We start from the raw sequence: 12,971 nt of genomic DNA, 5'->3' as shown, positions 1-12,971 counted from the left end.
GACCCATACTGGAAGAAACACGTGTATATGATTGACCAACTAGAAAATTGCTTGTATAGCTGTATCGAGACGGACGAGCCACACTACCTATTCTCATACGAGCATCTCATGCACTAACGAATTACCTGTTCATGCACACGCTCCTCCCACGCGTAAGCATCAGCTATTCACATGAGCTCCTCGTACACAAACGCATTATCTACTCACAAGAGCTCCTCTTTATCAATGATCTCTCTAAGCATCAAGAACTCCAAAGCAGGGCCAGTCTTCAGATAACACAGGAATCCATCTCTCAGATGACACTACATATGGATGCATGCAATACACAGCAGAAGAAACCTAAATTTAAGCCATGCTGGGACTCTTGATCCTGGAAGAGAGGACATGTCCAAGGTGTTGTCCTGTGACCATAAGGCCCCTGGTTTGGAGGTAACTAAGCGTCTATCATTCCACAACCCCAGCTAATCTCCATTCGCTAAGAGCCATGGCCGAGTCTTTCAACACTTTTATTATTAATATATTACATCATAAACAGTCAGGTGGAGGCCTCAAGCCACAACATGTTGCATTATGGCTGTGATGGAATATTTAGGCTTTTCCTGGAATAGATCCTAGGTCTGCGGGGTCACGGCCAACTGAATGAACCCCTACCAATGGGGGCAGAGCCATGGATCCCACTGCAGCTGTGGGGCCTCTTCCAAAGTCATTCCTTATAGGCGGAGGAGACAGCACTGTGCCTGACACAAAACTCTCCTTGTAAACTATCCACCAGGATATCCACCGGCCTCCTGGAGGTGGCCCAAAAACTGCACAAGTACCGGCTCCGAAGTCCCAAGGCCACCAAGGTACAATTGGCATTGAATGCCGGTCCAGAGTCTCTTCAACAGTTCAAGCACTCAAACATATCCACCAGACACTGCCAGATGAGCCGAGCAGGGTGACACGGGCACATCAGGTATTCCTAGGCCTCCAGCAGCTCTTGCTATTCATCTGTCCTTTGCTCAGGTGGGAGAAGAGGGCCTGGACCTCTGTCCGCCTCACCAGTGTGCCCAAGCCGTTGGTGTCGGTGAATGTAACTCCCAGGAAGCAGCTCAGACCTGCTCACCAGGAGCGGTGATCACCTTTTCAAAGTGGAAACATTTCCACTGCCTTCGTCTCAGCTGAAGAAGTAGGTAGACTCCTTCACCTTCTGCAGATCAAAGTCTCCTGGAAGAGACGAGAGGTGGAGAGAAAAAGGTATGTCAGGAGGAGAAGATGGCTGTACAGGGGTACAACAAGGAATAATCCATGAATCTTGGACACACACCACAACTTTGCTCCACGTGGCACAGATCACACAGGCTCAGGCCAAACAGCAGAGCTATAGCTCTCGGGTTACAGGGAGGATACAAGTTTGGGTCTCCAAGGACAGCTATCCCTCTCAGGTGACACAAAAAATATAAGCTCAGTCACATACGGCCTGACTAGTGCTACCTGGTGTCTACAGGGAGGGAGAGCAGACAGGCCCTCACCATTAACAGCACCGATGCACATCCTAAAGGGAGAAACGAAACACCAGCGCCACCAGGTGCCCAGGAAGAGGAACAGCACTGCTGAAGAACAAAGCAGGCAACAGTACCACCTGGTGTAGAGAGAGAGGAACAGCAGGCAGGCCCTCACTGTTAACAGTGCCGCTGCACATCCTTGAAGGAGAAACCAAACATCTGTCCCACCTGGTGTACAAAGAAATGAACGAGCACAGGCACTACTGGCATGGTGTTACATAGTGCCCAGAGACAGTATGACATTGGCTGAAGTCTGAATGAAAGCTACAAGACATGGCAGCAGGCACACGGGGAGGGTCACACGGGGCAGGGGACTGGGTGAACAACAGAACAGAAAGGCCACCCAGCAATCAGTCCGAGAGTGGCTTCGGGAGATGCCCTTAGGGGATGAAGCAGACAGACTGATGGCACTTGAAGAGGGTGCAGATACTAGCGCCACCTAGTGGCTAGTGGAGAGGATGTTAGGGAACCCAATGCTTGAAAAATACATTAGACATACCTCTCTCCGGTAACTTGCTGAGGAGTTCCAGCATGCGTCTGTACTCCGCCAGGTTCTTACTCTTCCGATCCTCCCTGGTCCAAGAAAGGAAAGAGCAGGAGAGAAAGGGTAATTCTACCTTGAGGATAACAGAGGGAGCGTGAAGCCTGTGTGAGAAGCGGGTGTTTGGGAGAGCATGTTGGTGTGGGAGGGCATGTGTGAGTAAACTTTAGATTAGATACAAGGCTCAAAATGAAGGTAGGACATAGTAAAGTGGAAGAAGAAAAAGCTGCAGAGGTAAAGACATAAAACATTGCGAGAGCAGCCAATGGATGGGGGACTTGCATACAGCATCTCGCGCATTAACAGGCACAATTACTTCTAATTCGGAGGCTTGCCTTCTCGGCACAAGGCTGAGGTGTGGAGGAAGGGAGGAGAGAATGGAGACGGGGTCACTTACGGGATGCTGGCGCAGTACTTCTGCAAGAGGAATCTGGACAGGTCCTGGAGGATGGGCTGGCTGTGCAGCTGCACAAACTGCTCCCTGCAGACCTGCGGAGAGAGGAGCTCGCTGTGAACCGATCCAGGAGAGAGTCTGCAAGTCCAACGCGGGTTTATGGGGTTCAGCATCTGCACCTGCCTGCACAGCCACAGCACAGAGGAGTAAAGAACCCAGGGCCGCTTTCCAATATCTCTGCACATTCACTTACCTCTTTTTGACAAAGCGAGATCCTGAATTGTATTTAGGTAAATTTAAAATGAGGCCTGAGCAGAAGGAAAGGTGGTATTCAAAATGCAGTGATAAGCCCTCAAAGCAGCATTTGTTTTCTACTACACAAGCAGCAGAGGAAAGGGCAAGCACAGCCAGTGAGAATCTACAGAAGATTCAAGGCTGGAGAACCCAGACAACGTCCTGCGACCCTTCGAATCACTTATGGCTCCAACCAGATCATAGGAAAGGTGGGGACTAAAGGCTCAAACAAGGCACAGATTGATGTGGGTTTACAAGTAAGCAGGAATGATGAGTGTAAAAGGGTCAAGCAACGCTGGAGGCTTAAGGAGCAAACGAGCATGCGAATGCTGGGGCAGTGCGGAGACTTGAATGCTACAACTATGGGCTTGAAGAGGCTACGGGCAGGCATGGGGAATGCATACCGTTTTATACCCACAGGACAGGGACTGCGATTAATAGCAGGACAATGGTAAGCATTAAAAGCAGGGAGTGAAACTGGAGAGGGTTTTACCTTGTTCATGATGTCCACAGTGACTGCGTGAGTCCAGAAACAGTCATGGACAGAGACGAACGTCAAGCCTTCCCTGAGAGAAAGAAACCACACAGATTACCACCACCGCTCAGGCCTCCGAAAGATAAACACATTCCTTTCCTCTTCCCCATCGGAGAGACTTACAAGACTGCAGAATTCTACGATTCTGTAGTCACTGCATTGTTCTCAGTATTATACATTTGCTGCCCTTGTATATAGGCCACCATCTACACAATCAACAGATTTAAAAGGGATCAAAAGTGATTAGAACACGGCCAAGGAATGCAGCTCCGGTCCACGCACAGAGCAGAAAGAATCCTGGGGCGCTCTTTGCGTACCCGATGTTTGCTGGCCATATACTTTGAAATACTGGTCTCAGGGTGGGGCTTTTTCTAGACCTCCATGAATGAACAAGAATAACTCTTGCTTTCTAGGGTGAGTCGAGATCGCCAGCAGAGCGTGATGTCATCACAGCCTCAATGGACAAAGCCAGCAGGGAACAGTAGTTCTTGGTTGGTTCCCCCAGTGACCACTGCCTGTCTCGGTGTCAGGTTCTGGGTCTCCTTGCATTGAGGAGGCCTCAGGATGGATCAAATGGTGCATGTTAGTCCTTGATGGTCTAGCTGGGGGGCTGGTAGTGGACCCTGAGGGGCAGCTGAGCTGATCTCTGCAGTGAGAGAAGTAGGGGATCTTGGGTTCGGAGGGGCTCACCCTCTGGTGGCATGAGCTGCAGTGCACGCAGCCAAAGGCGACCCCGGCCAGGCCGAGAGGACACCTCCCACAGCTTACCTGTGGCAATGAAGCGCCGTCAGCATCATGTGTGTGGAGTCCAGAGAGTGAATGAAGTTGGGTGGGAACGCGTTCTTCTGCTTCACTGTGTCTGGTTTCCTGACGAAAACAAAGGTGGGAGATGAGACATGTGGAAGGTGCAAGAAAAGTGGTGAAATAGAGAGTTGCAAACGATGGACTTACTCGCAAGGATCATAGTTCGTCTGGAGGTTTACGGTCTGCATGCTGCTTCGCAACTGGAGAGGAAGAGGAAACGTGTCACAGATATGTTGAAATGGAAGCAGCATTGTTATGTTATGTTAATGTTATGTGTATTTGTAAAGTGTACTATCACCCGCCAGGGTATCCTGGCGCTGAGCAGGTGCGTCGGGTTAGGGCGGCCTGTGGCAGGTTGGTTCATGAAAAGCCAGGGTTTCCAGCTTCTTGGGGAATTCAAGACTGGAGACTCAGATGAGGAGCAGGAGCTTGTTTGATGCTTTAGGAGCGATGTAAGAGCCCCTGTCCTCCAGATCTGGGTTTGTGTATGCGTGGGATGTGTGCGAGTAGGAGCCCTGAGGAGCAGGGGTGTCTGGGTGGTTGGTGCAAGGAGGTGACTGTTCAGGTAGGTGGGGCCTAAGCATTACACAGGACTACAAAATGTCTTTGTGGAAATGGGCCCCTGTTGGATCATTAGAGGGCCCCTAGCCTCATGGCAAGAGAGAGCCAGCAGTCTCAACGACCCTCCTACAATGCCAGGTAGTGAGAAGGGATTAATTCCACCATCACTGCACAACTAAGGAACCACACCTAACAACGGTTAGAACACTGACGCACAATGATACAAATTCCTGAGCTTGAACACATCCTTTTGTGCATGCTGCCTCCAAGCCTGAAAGCTCAGAGCCACTTTGGGGATGTCTCATTTAAATACATGTATCGCACAAGAGGTACGCACTGTGGCCGTGATAAAAATGTGTCCTAAATCTCTAGCAAGGCCTACAACATGGGACACATCAGTCTGACAAAAAACATGCCCACTGGAGCACCTCTGGCACCCAAACTATAGCCACAGAGCAGCGTACAATGACACATCTAGCCAAACACATCGCACCAGTGCACTATGAGCATCTTTGTCATCTCGTGTACATTTCACGACAACCCCATCAGCTTCAGCAAAGGATCAGTGAAGGGGCACTCATGCGTTCTAAGATGAACCAACACAAGTCCTGCGTCATCCCACTGTTACAACTTAAAGAAGGTAAATTCCATCAGGAGCATCGGGGCTAAATGAAGCCGATACCTCAGTCATCTACTTCTGACTGCGCCAGTTTGTTTAATCTTTTACTCGCCTTGGCCTCAGAGCGCTCCTGCTCGCTGGAGACCAGTCGCTGTGGCTCGTCTCTGAAAGCGCCAAACATACAGGAGGAGCTGGTGCGTTTATAACTGCTGAGACTAAAGCCAGAAGCAGGGCCCTCAAACCCTAAAATGATCCGGTTGATCCACTTTATAAAAGGCGTGATCGAGTTGTATGTCCACACCCGTACAACGGGTTACCAAGGTGTTTCCGCAGGTCTGCATAGCCTATATCCTTCTACAGCTGGGCAGGTACATTCAGAGAATTTAACAGCCCTGTTTACACTGGGGTGATCACAGATGTAATGTTTTGTCCCACTGTCTTTTACTCTGTACGTTCACGAGCAGGGCTGGCTCTGGGACGCAATGGGTTCACGAGTTCTGATATGTGGAATAACACCCAGTTTCTGCTTAAGGCTAATGTAAAGCTTAAGTCACCCACAAAACATTTCACCTTCTTCCCCCTTATGTTTCATCTGCCCCCTCCTTTCGTTGCCCCACTCAACTCTTTCAAAATAGCCTCGTGGAACCAACGCCTGTCCTCCAGTCCCTCAACTCATGCCTCGCCCCAACACATCCCTTCAGCCCACAAACCATTGCCTTGTCTCCCACCTGAGCTCAGGGCCTGCCCCCAACTACCAGACTTTACACCCCCGCCCCCAAGACTCTCCTAGAATCACTAATGTTCTCCTGCCTCAGCACATTATTGGATGATAAAAAAGACCGTCATTCGGCTGCTCCTATCACCTCTTTGTGGACAGCACTCCATCCTTCATTTATGGCCCATCTTTTTTCATCCACCTCAGATGGAGTTTGGAGTCCTTCACAGCCACTATTGTTGGATGGATGCTTCACTCTTCAAAAATGAGTGTATTCCATGTTTACTTCTGCAGCGTCGAATTCAGTTTCATCTACTACCCGACTCCATCTCTCGGTCAAAAACAAGGGCCTTCCGCTAAACTTGAAGATGCGTGTTGACGCTAAACTACATCACAGCACTGCTGCAGGTATCACAGGCTTAACATAAGAAAACCTCCCCAAACCTCTCATACAAATCTCTCCAAACCAGTAGAACGCCAATCATCATTAGTCACGAGCAACCAATGATCTGTTCCATCTAGACAGTGTCATAAACCTTGCCGTAGGTACTCTTGTAAAACACCCCAGATAAACACGTCACACGAACACCCGCGAGACTGCCTGATCATGAATCGCAGAGCTCCCTTGAAGCTGCTAGCTCGTCTTAAAATCAACCCACAGAACTGCTCTTATATACCAGTCTGAACCTAAATCTTTGCACCAAACTACCCTGTGCAGTGTCCAGTTTCAACCTGTCTTTCTACTGGTCCACTCTCCCTGCTGGCCCACAAGCCTTCGCTTCCCTCCTTCGAAACCACACTGTAAACTCATCCAACACAGCTTGAAAAAATGCTACTGCATAGATGACTTTCTGTGACCTGCTGACATTTCCAGACCTCCCTCTCTTATAGTTTACATGTTTTCCTAATGTAAAAATGTAATATAATCAAGGTATGTAATTATAAAGCAAGTGTTCAATGAGCCACACATAAATAGAGCAGCAACTTCTCTTAAAGTGCTCATCTAAACCAATGCTGCGGTGGTGCTCTGTTTACCCTGTGCAGCATGTCTACATGAAGTGGTACCGCGCCCGCGTACACATACAACCCTTATTAAGACATCTTCAGCGCACACACTCACAATGCTGTGCTTTACTCTCTGTTTACCCTGCGCAGCATGTCTACATGAAGTGGTACCGCGCCCGCGTACACATACAACCCTTCTTAAGACATCTCCAGCGCGCACATACTCACAATGCTGTGCTTGGCTCGATGATAAGGCTGCACTATGGGGAGACCCAGAGGGGTGACCCACTCCACCGTGCTCCCAGACTTGGAAATCATCCGGGCGCTCTCTGTAAGCCAAAGCTGGAAAGACAAAAGAGCTCAGCAGCAGCTTCACAGAAACCAATGAGAGGAAGAACAAAAGAAAGAGACTAGAGTCTAGAAAGGCAGCGGCACTTACACCGGTGCTAGGGCAGCAGTGAAGAGATGGGACCTGCAGCCAATGAGAGAAGAGCTGCCCTACAAAGGAGAGCCCACCACCCACCCGCAGATGAACAGAAAGAAAGATGTAATGAGAGTGTGAAACTCACCTGAATCTCTCGAGTCCCAGAAAACATCTCCTTCAGTCCACTGAACACCTGCTGGACAAGGTAATGCGAGGCCTCCCAGACGTACTCCTGATAGAGAGAACAAGCACTCAGGTCAGTCCTTCCGAGAGATCCTGTGTACGACGACAGCACTTACTGGTATGAGTGACATGTGAGTGACATAGTAACATAGATAAACGTGTCCGCGACATGATGGGTTGCTCCAGCCCAGCACCCCCCTCATGAAGACGCTCATCTGAAATAAAATACATTTCAGTTGTGTTTCTAATCCATCACTCCAGGTGAGACAAGGACTTGAGAGAAAGCTGTGCTTTATGGTTCCTGCCCCAAAACCGGGCAAGAACTCTGCTAGAGCGAAGACACGACCCGGAAGTAATGGCGCAGCCACTGATGACTGACTGCTCTGCAAAAGGGCTGGATGGAGAAACAAGCATTGAAAATGCAATAGGTCTCGCAATAGAAGAGTTTGACATTTTTCGTTTTGCAAATGGATGAGTGACACCTATAGCATTTGGAATGCAACATGTTTTGTATTTACGTGACTTATATGGCAGCTCTGGTCGTTATGCTACATCTCTAGATAGTTTTATCTTTCGCAAATGTGACACCTATTGTAACAATATGTGTTGTGAGGGTGAGTGAGGGTGAGGGTGAGGGGTTGAGGGGGAGGGGTTGAGGGTGAGGGGTTGAGGGTGAGGGGTTGAGGGTGGGTGAGGGTGAGTGAGGGTGAGGGGTTGAGGGTGAGGTGTTGAGGGTGAGTGAGGGTGAGGTGTTGAGGGTGAGTGAGGGTGAGGGGTTGAGGGTGAGGATGAGTGAGTGTGAGGGGTTGAGGGTGAGTGAGGGTGAGTGAGGGTGAGTGAGGGGTTGAGGGTGGGTGAGGGTGAGGCTGAGGGGTTGAGGGGTTGAGGGGTTGAGGGTGAGTGAGGGTGAGTGAGGGTGAGTGAGGGGTTGAGGGTGAAGGGTTGAGGGTGGGTGAGGGTGAGGTGTTGAGGGTGAGTGAGGGTGAGGGGTTGAGGGTGAGTGTGGGTGAGGGTGAGTGAGGGTGAGGTGTTGAGGGTGAGTGAGGGTGAGGGGTTGAGGGTGAGTGAGGGTGAGAGTGAGTGAGTGTGAGGGGTTGAGGGTGAGTGTGAGGGGTTGAGGGTGAGTTAGGGTGAGGGTGAGTGAGGGTGAGGGGTTGAGGGTGAGGGGTTGAGGGTGAGTGAGGGTGAGGGTGAGGCTGAGGGGTTGAGGGTGAGTGAGGGTGAGAGAGTGAGGGTGAGTGAGAGTGAGGGTGAGTGAGGGGTTGAGGGTGGGTGAGGGTGAGGGGTTGAGGGTGAGTGAGGGTGAGGGGTTGAGGGTGAGTGAGGGTGAGGGGTTGAGGGTGGGTGAGGGTGAGTGAGGGGGAGTGAGGGGGAGTGAGGGGGAGTGAGGGGGAGTGAGGGTGAGTGAGGGTGAGTGAGGGTGAGTGAGGGTGAGTCTGAGGGTGAGTCTGAGGGTGAGTGAGAGTGGCCCAGAGAGGCACCCTCGTCTATATTTTAATATGGACTTGCATGAAGAAAAAAAACACACACACACACACACACACACACACACACACACACACACACACACACACACACACACACACACACACACACACACACACACACACACACACACACACACACACACACACACACACACACACACACACACACACACACACACACACACACACACACACACACACACACACACACACACATATTAAATAATGCTGAGAATTTTCTATTTCCTCCGGGGCCTGCCCATCTGCACGGCTGCAAGCTCGTGTTTTTTTCAGGCACCATGAAAACAAGCCTACGTCAAAACCGAGAACTTTTGCCACATTCTTTTCGGCTGCATTAGGAGAGCCGCAGAAAGGACAGATGCAACCCGGGGAAGGAATTCCTCCCTCGGAAGCTCTTACACAGAGATGCAGGAAAAGCAGCGGTCTGACGCAGTTTTGCGGAAATCAGAGGAGCAGGTAAGTCAGCTTGGGGAGTGGAAGGGAGTAGCTCCTTCTCTGTGATGCTGTAGAGGCGGTGGCTGAGTACAGCAGAGAAAGGCTGACTCCTGGCGTGAGCGGCAGACCCCTCCTCCTGGGCTCCCTGGGGGGGGGTGCATGCCGTAAAGTCAGTCTCAGGTCCATCCGACGGGTTAGCAGTGAAAACAGACAGAAGGAGAAATGGGCAGAGAATGACAAATTAAAAAAAAAAGGTAAACATGCAACAGAAGAGAACAAGAGTACTAAAAATGAGGTAAACAAGAGGGAGATGGGTAAAGAGAAAGACAAGCACGCACGCTGAAAGTTGGAGAAACACGAGAGACTGCCTGCGGCCGTCAAAGTGTCCATCCGACGGGTTAGCAGTGAAAACAGACAGAAGGAGAAATGGGCAGAGAATGACAAATTAAAAAAAAAAGGTAAACATGCAACAGAAGAGAACAAGAGTACTAAAAATGAGGTAAACAAGAGGGAGATGGGTAAAGAGAAAGACAAGCAAGCACGCTGAAAGTTGGAGAAACACGAGAGACGGCCTGCGGCCGTCAAAGTGAAAGTACGGCCGGCGGGGGAGAAATGCGACACGGCGGGCAGGGGAGGGGGCGGAGCGGGGAGAGCGGCATGTGGGTGTGAAGAAGCCGGGGCCTTTGAAGTGAAGCTAAGCTTCACTTCAAAAGGTGTCGGAGGAATGCGGCTGAGGGAACAGACGGCGATTGCGGCTGAGGGAACTGATGTGCACGCGCTTTTAAGCTCATTGCACATGCGCATTGAGCTTAAAAGTCACGGGCACTGCAAGGAATCGCCACAATTCCTTGCTTGTTAGTTAAAGAGTGGTTAAGCCGCAATAGTCTCGCAAGCTCGATGCGCATGCGCATCAACAGGCGAGACCTAAAAAGGGTTAAGAGGGAAGGAAAGACGAAGACCTGCCCCAGAGGAAGTCAAACATTATCACAGCAAAGGGCAACCGCCAAGAGGGAAGTAGTGACAACCCTTCAGAACACCCCTAAGCCCAAGTGAAAAACACACAAAGCAAGATGCAAGACTATAAACCACAGAGGAGGTGACAAATCATAAGGACATTATCTCCAGCCTCAATACCATTTATTTTCATCGCAGGAGTTGGACTGCGTTTTGAAGGCTGGTGACTACACCCCCACCAGGACCCAACGGGAAGAGAGATGAGTGAAGACCCATCTCAATCACTGACTTCTAATCCCAAACAGGGGCAATTTATCATTGTATTAATGTCACCAAGTCTTTCAAGTGTAATAAATGAGTCGTTGATCCTTTCTTGCAACCCAATCACAACAATCACTTGATACACACCCAGCAGGAAAACTAAAAACAACTTCTGCACCGGAAAAGGCACCAGTGCCCATGCCAGATGCTCTGCGCTCACAAATCTCTTACAGGTGTAACTGACCCTGCAATAACCTAATCCCACGGGCCAAGAGCATTCCCAAACAGCGGCGACGGTACAACATCCAGCAAATATACTGGGGCGGGAGGACACAACAACAACAATTGCACAGCAGACAGAAGGTGAGGGTGAGGACTTCCCCCATCTGACTGACCATCACGCGCCTTTCCAGTGAAGGTCTGTGTCTACACAAGCCCCAGATTCACTCAAAGTAACTTTCTAAATGATTGTGGTAAATACACCTGGGGGATTTTTTTAAGATGCCTTAACCCGCTACGCCTGATGTGAGGAGCTTATATCCATCAAGAATCTAGGTATGGAGAGAGGAGCTTCGCGCGCACCCAAGATGGTCACGTGAGCACAGGGCTCCCGGACCCTCGCCACCTCCATCGACTATCCTGTACTTTATCCTCGTTCAGACGACGGGTGATTATTGGCACAGTTCTACTGCTCATTTATTTGCTTCAGTGAACTTTTTTGGACTTCGGGGTCCAGAGCTACAGACTGTCGCAGTTTTCTGGCCTGCTCCATGGTGACACCCCGCGCTATCTTGTCTCGCTTGCCGTCCAGTAAGTGAACAACAACGGACTGCCAGACTTGCGTGGGCTGGCGACCGCTTTCGGTTTCGATTTCTGTCCGGAGCTCAACCTGACTTTGTCGGCTCCGTGGACGGCCGGACACCCCTACACCCTTGGTCTCTCCGTTCCTACTGCCGATCTGTAGCGGCTTCCAGACCTGAGACTGGCACCACCTTCGCCCTTTTGGTCCTACATTTGCCACTGCAGTAACCATTTTTACCCGTCAACAGGCGACCCGTACGGGTCCAGGATCCAAGATGGCCACCAAGCCTGAGGGTGGGAAGCGCGGGCCTAAACCGGGCGTTCGAGGGAGTGCTCTGCAAACGAACATTATGGACCGGTACACTCAAGCTAAGGGATCGCCGGGAGCAGCAGCTAAACCCTCGACGACAATGCCGGAGGACTCATTGATTGAGGACGAGCCCTCGCTGCGAGATCTCATGGGTGCCATCACCGGTATGAAGGCCTCATTGGGGCAACAATATGAGGCCTTGACTCTCAAGCTGGATACGGTGTCGATTGATGTCAATCTGATCAGGGCGGACTTGGCGAAGACAAACGAAAAGGTCAAATCCCTGGATCTTAAGACCTCTAGCCTGGTCACCGACGTCTCTGACTTGCAGGCTGAAGTCGGGAATCTGAGGAAAGCCAATTATTATTACTCTGGGCGCCTAGAGGACTATGAAAGCCGTGCCAGGCGCAATAACATCCGCCTGATTGGGGTCCCGGAATCATCGATTGCTGCCTCGACGGACCTATTGGTGGAAGACCTGGTGCTGAATCACTTGGCGCCTAAGGGTCTCAGCAAGTTTTTCGCTGTCGAACGTGCACATAGGATCCCCGGCGGCACGCCTAAATCGGGAGCTAATCCTCGACCTATCATTGCGAGGATCTTTCATTTCCGGGACAGAGACGCTATCCTGCAGGCTTCGCGGCAGTCTTGTCCCATTGCCTTTGAGAACTCTACTGTCAGCTTCTATCCGGACTTCACACAACAGGTCCAGAAACAGAGGCTGGGGTTTCAAGGGGTCAAGAAGAGACTCCGGGAAAGGTCTATGAAGTATGCCATGCTCTTTCCGGCCCGTTTGCGGGTGGTACATAAAGATCGTACTTTTTTCTTCGACCATCCTGGGGCTGTGAGTGACTGGCTTGACACGCTGCCTACGGATCATGAACCTTTTGAGGACTCTGGCAAGTCGGATCGGGCAGAAGGTGGCCCGACGGAGCAAGAGTAACTGTTGACTTTGACCCCGTACCCTTCCCGTTGGCTTTGAACTGTGCTATGCTGTGTTCTTAATGTTTGCAAGTAATAGTCTTTTTGGGGGTGGGTGGGGGTTGAACGGGTCCTTTCTCCTCCTGGGTTTTCTTTTCGTAG

The 12,971-nt window shown here is 50.6% G+C and overlaps 1 protein-coding gene across 1 annotated transcript in view; it reads right to left on the bottom strand.

Moving 5' to 3' along the window:
- Nucleotides 1-490: 490 nt before the first annotated feature.
- Nucleotides 491-12,971, bottom strand: part of POLRMT (RNA polymerase mitochondrial) — a 133,629-nt gene continuing 121,148 nt past the window's right edge. Inside the window, exons 14-21 of the mRNA XM_078671130.1 lie at nucleotides 7,582-7,668; nucleotides 7,241-7,354; nucleotides 4,260-4,312; nucleotides 4,077-4,175; nucleotides 3,267-3,339; nucleotides 2,483-2,574; nucleotides 2,044-2,117; nucleotides 491-1,206 (exon numbers count right to left, since the gene is read on the bottom strand). Of these exons, the coding sequence (XP_078527256.1) occupies nucleotides 1,157-1,206; nucleotides 2,044-2,117; nucleotides 2,483-2,574; nucleotides 3,267-3,339; nucleotides 4,077-4,175; nucleotides 4,260-4,312; nucleotides 7,241-7,354; nucleotides 7,582-7,668 (642 nt within the window). The 3' untranslated portion in view covers nucleotides 491-1,156. The remainder of the gene's footprint in view (nucleotides 1,207-2,043; nucleotides 2,118-2,482; nucleotides 2,575-3,266; nucleotides 3,340-4,076; nucleotides 4,176-4,259; nucleotides 4,313-7,240; nucleotides 7,355-7,581; nucleotides 7,669-12,971) is intronic.

The sequence above is a fragment of the Lissotriton helveticus genome, chromosome 12 (genome assembly GCF_964261635.1).
Source record: "Lissotriton helveticus chromosome 12, aLisHel1.1, whole genome shotgun sequence".
NCBI lineage: Eukaryota > Metazoa > Chordata > Amphibia > Caudata > Salamandridae > Lissotriton > Lissotriton helveticus.
The sequence above is the reverse complement of the archived record's forward strand: the minus strand, read 5'-3'. Positions and strand labels throughout refer to the sequence as shown.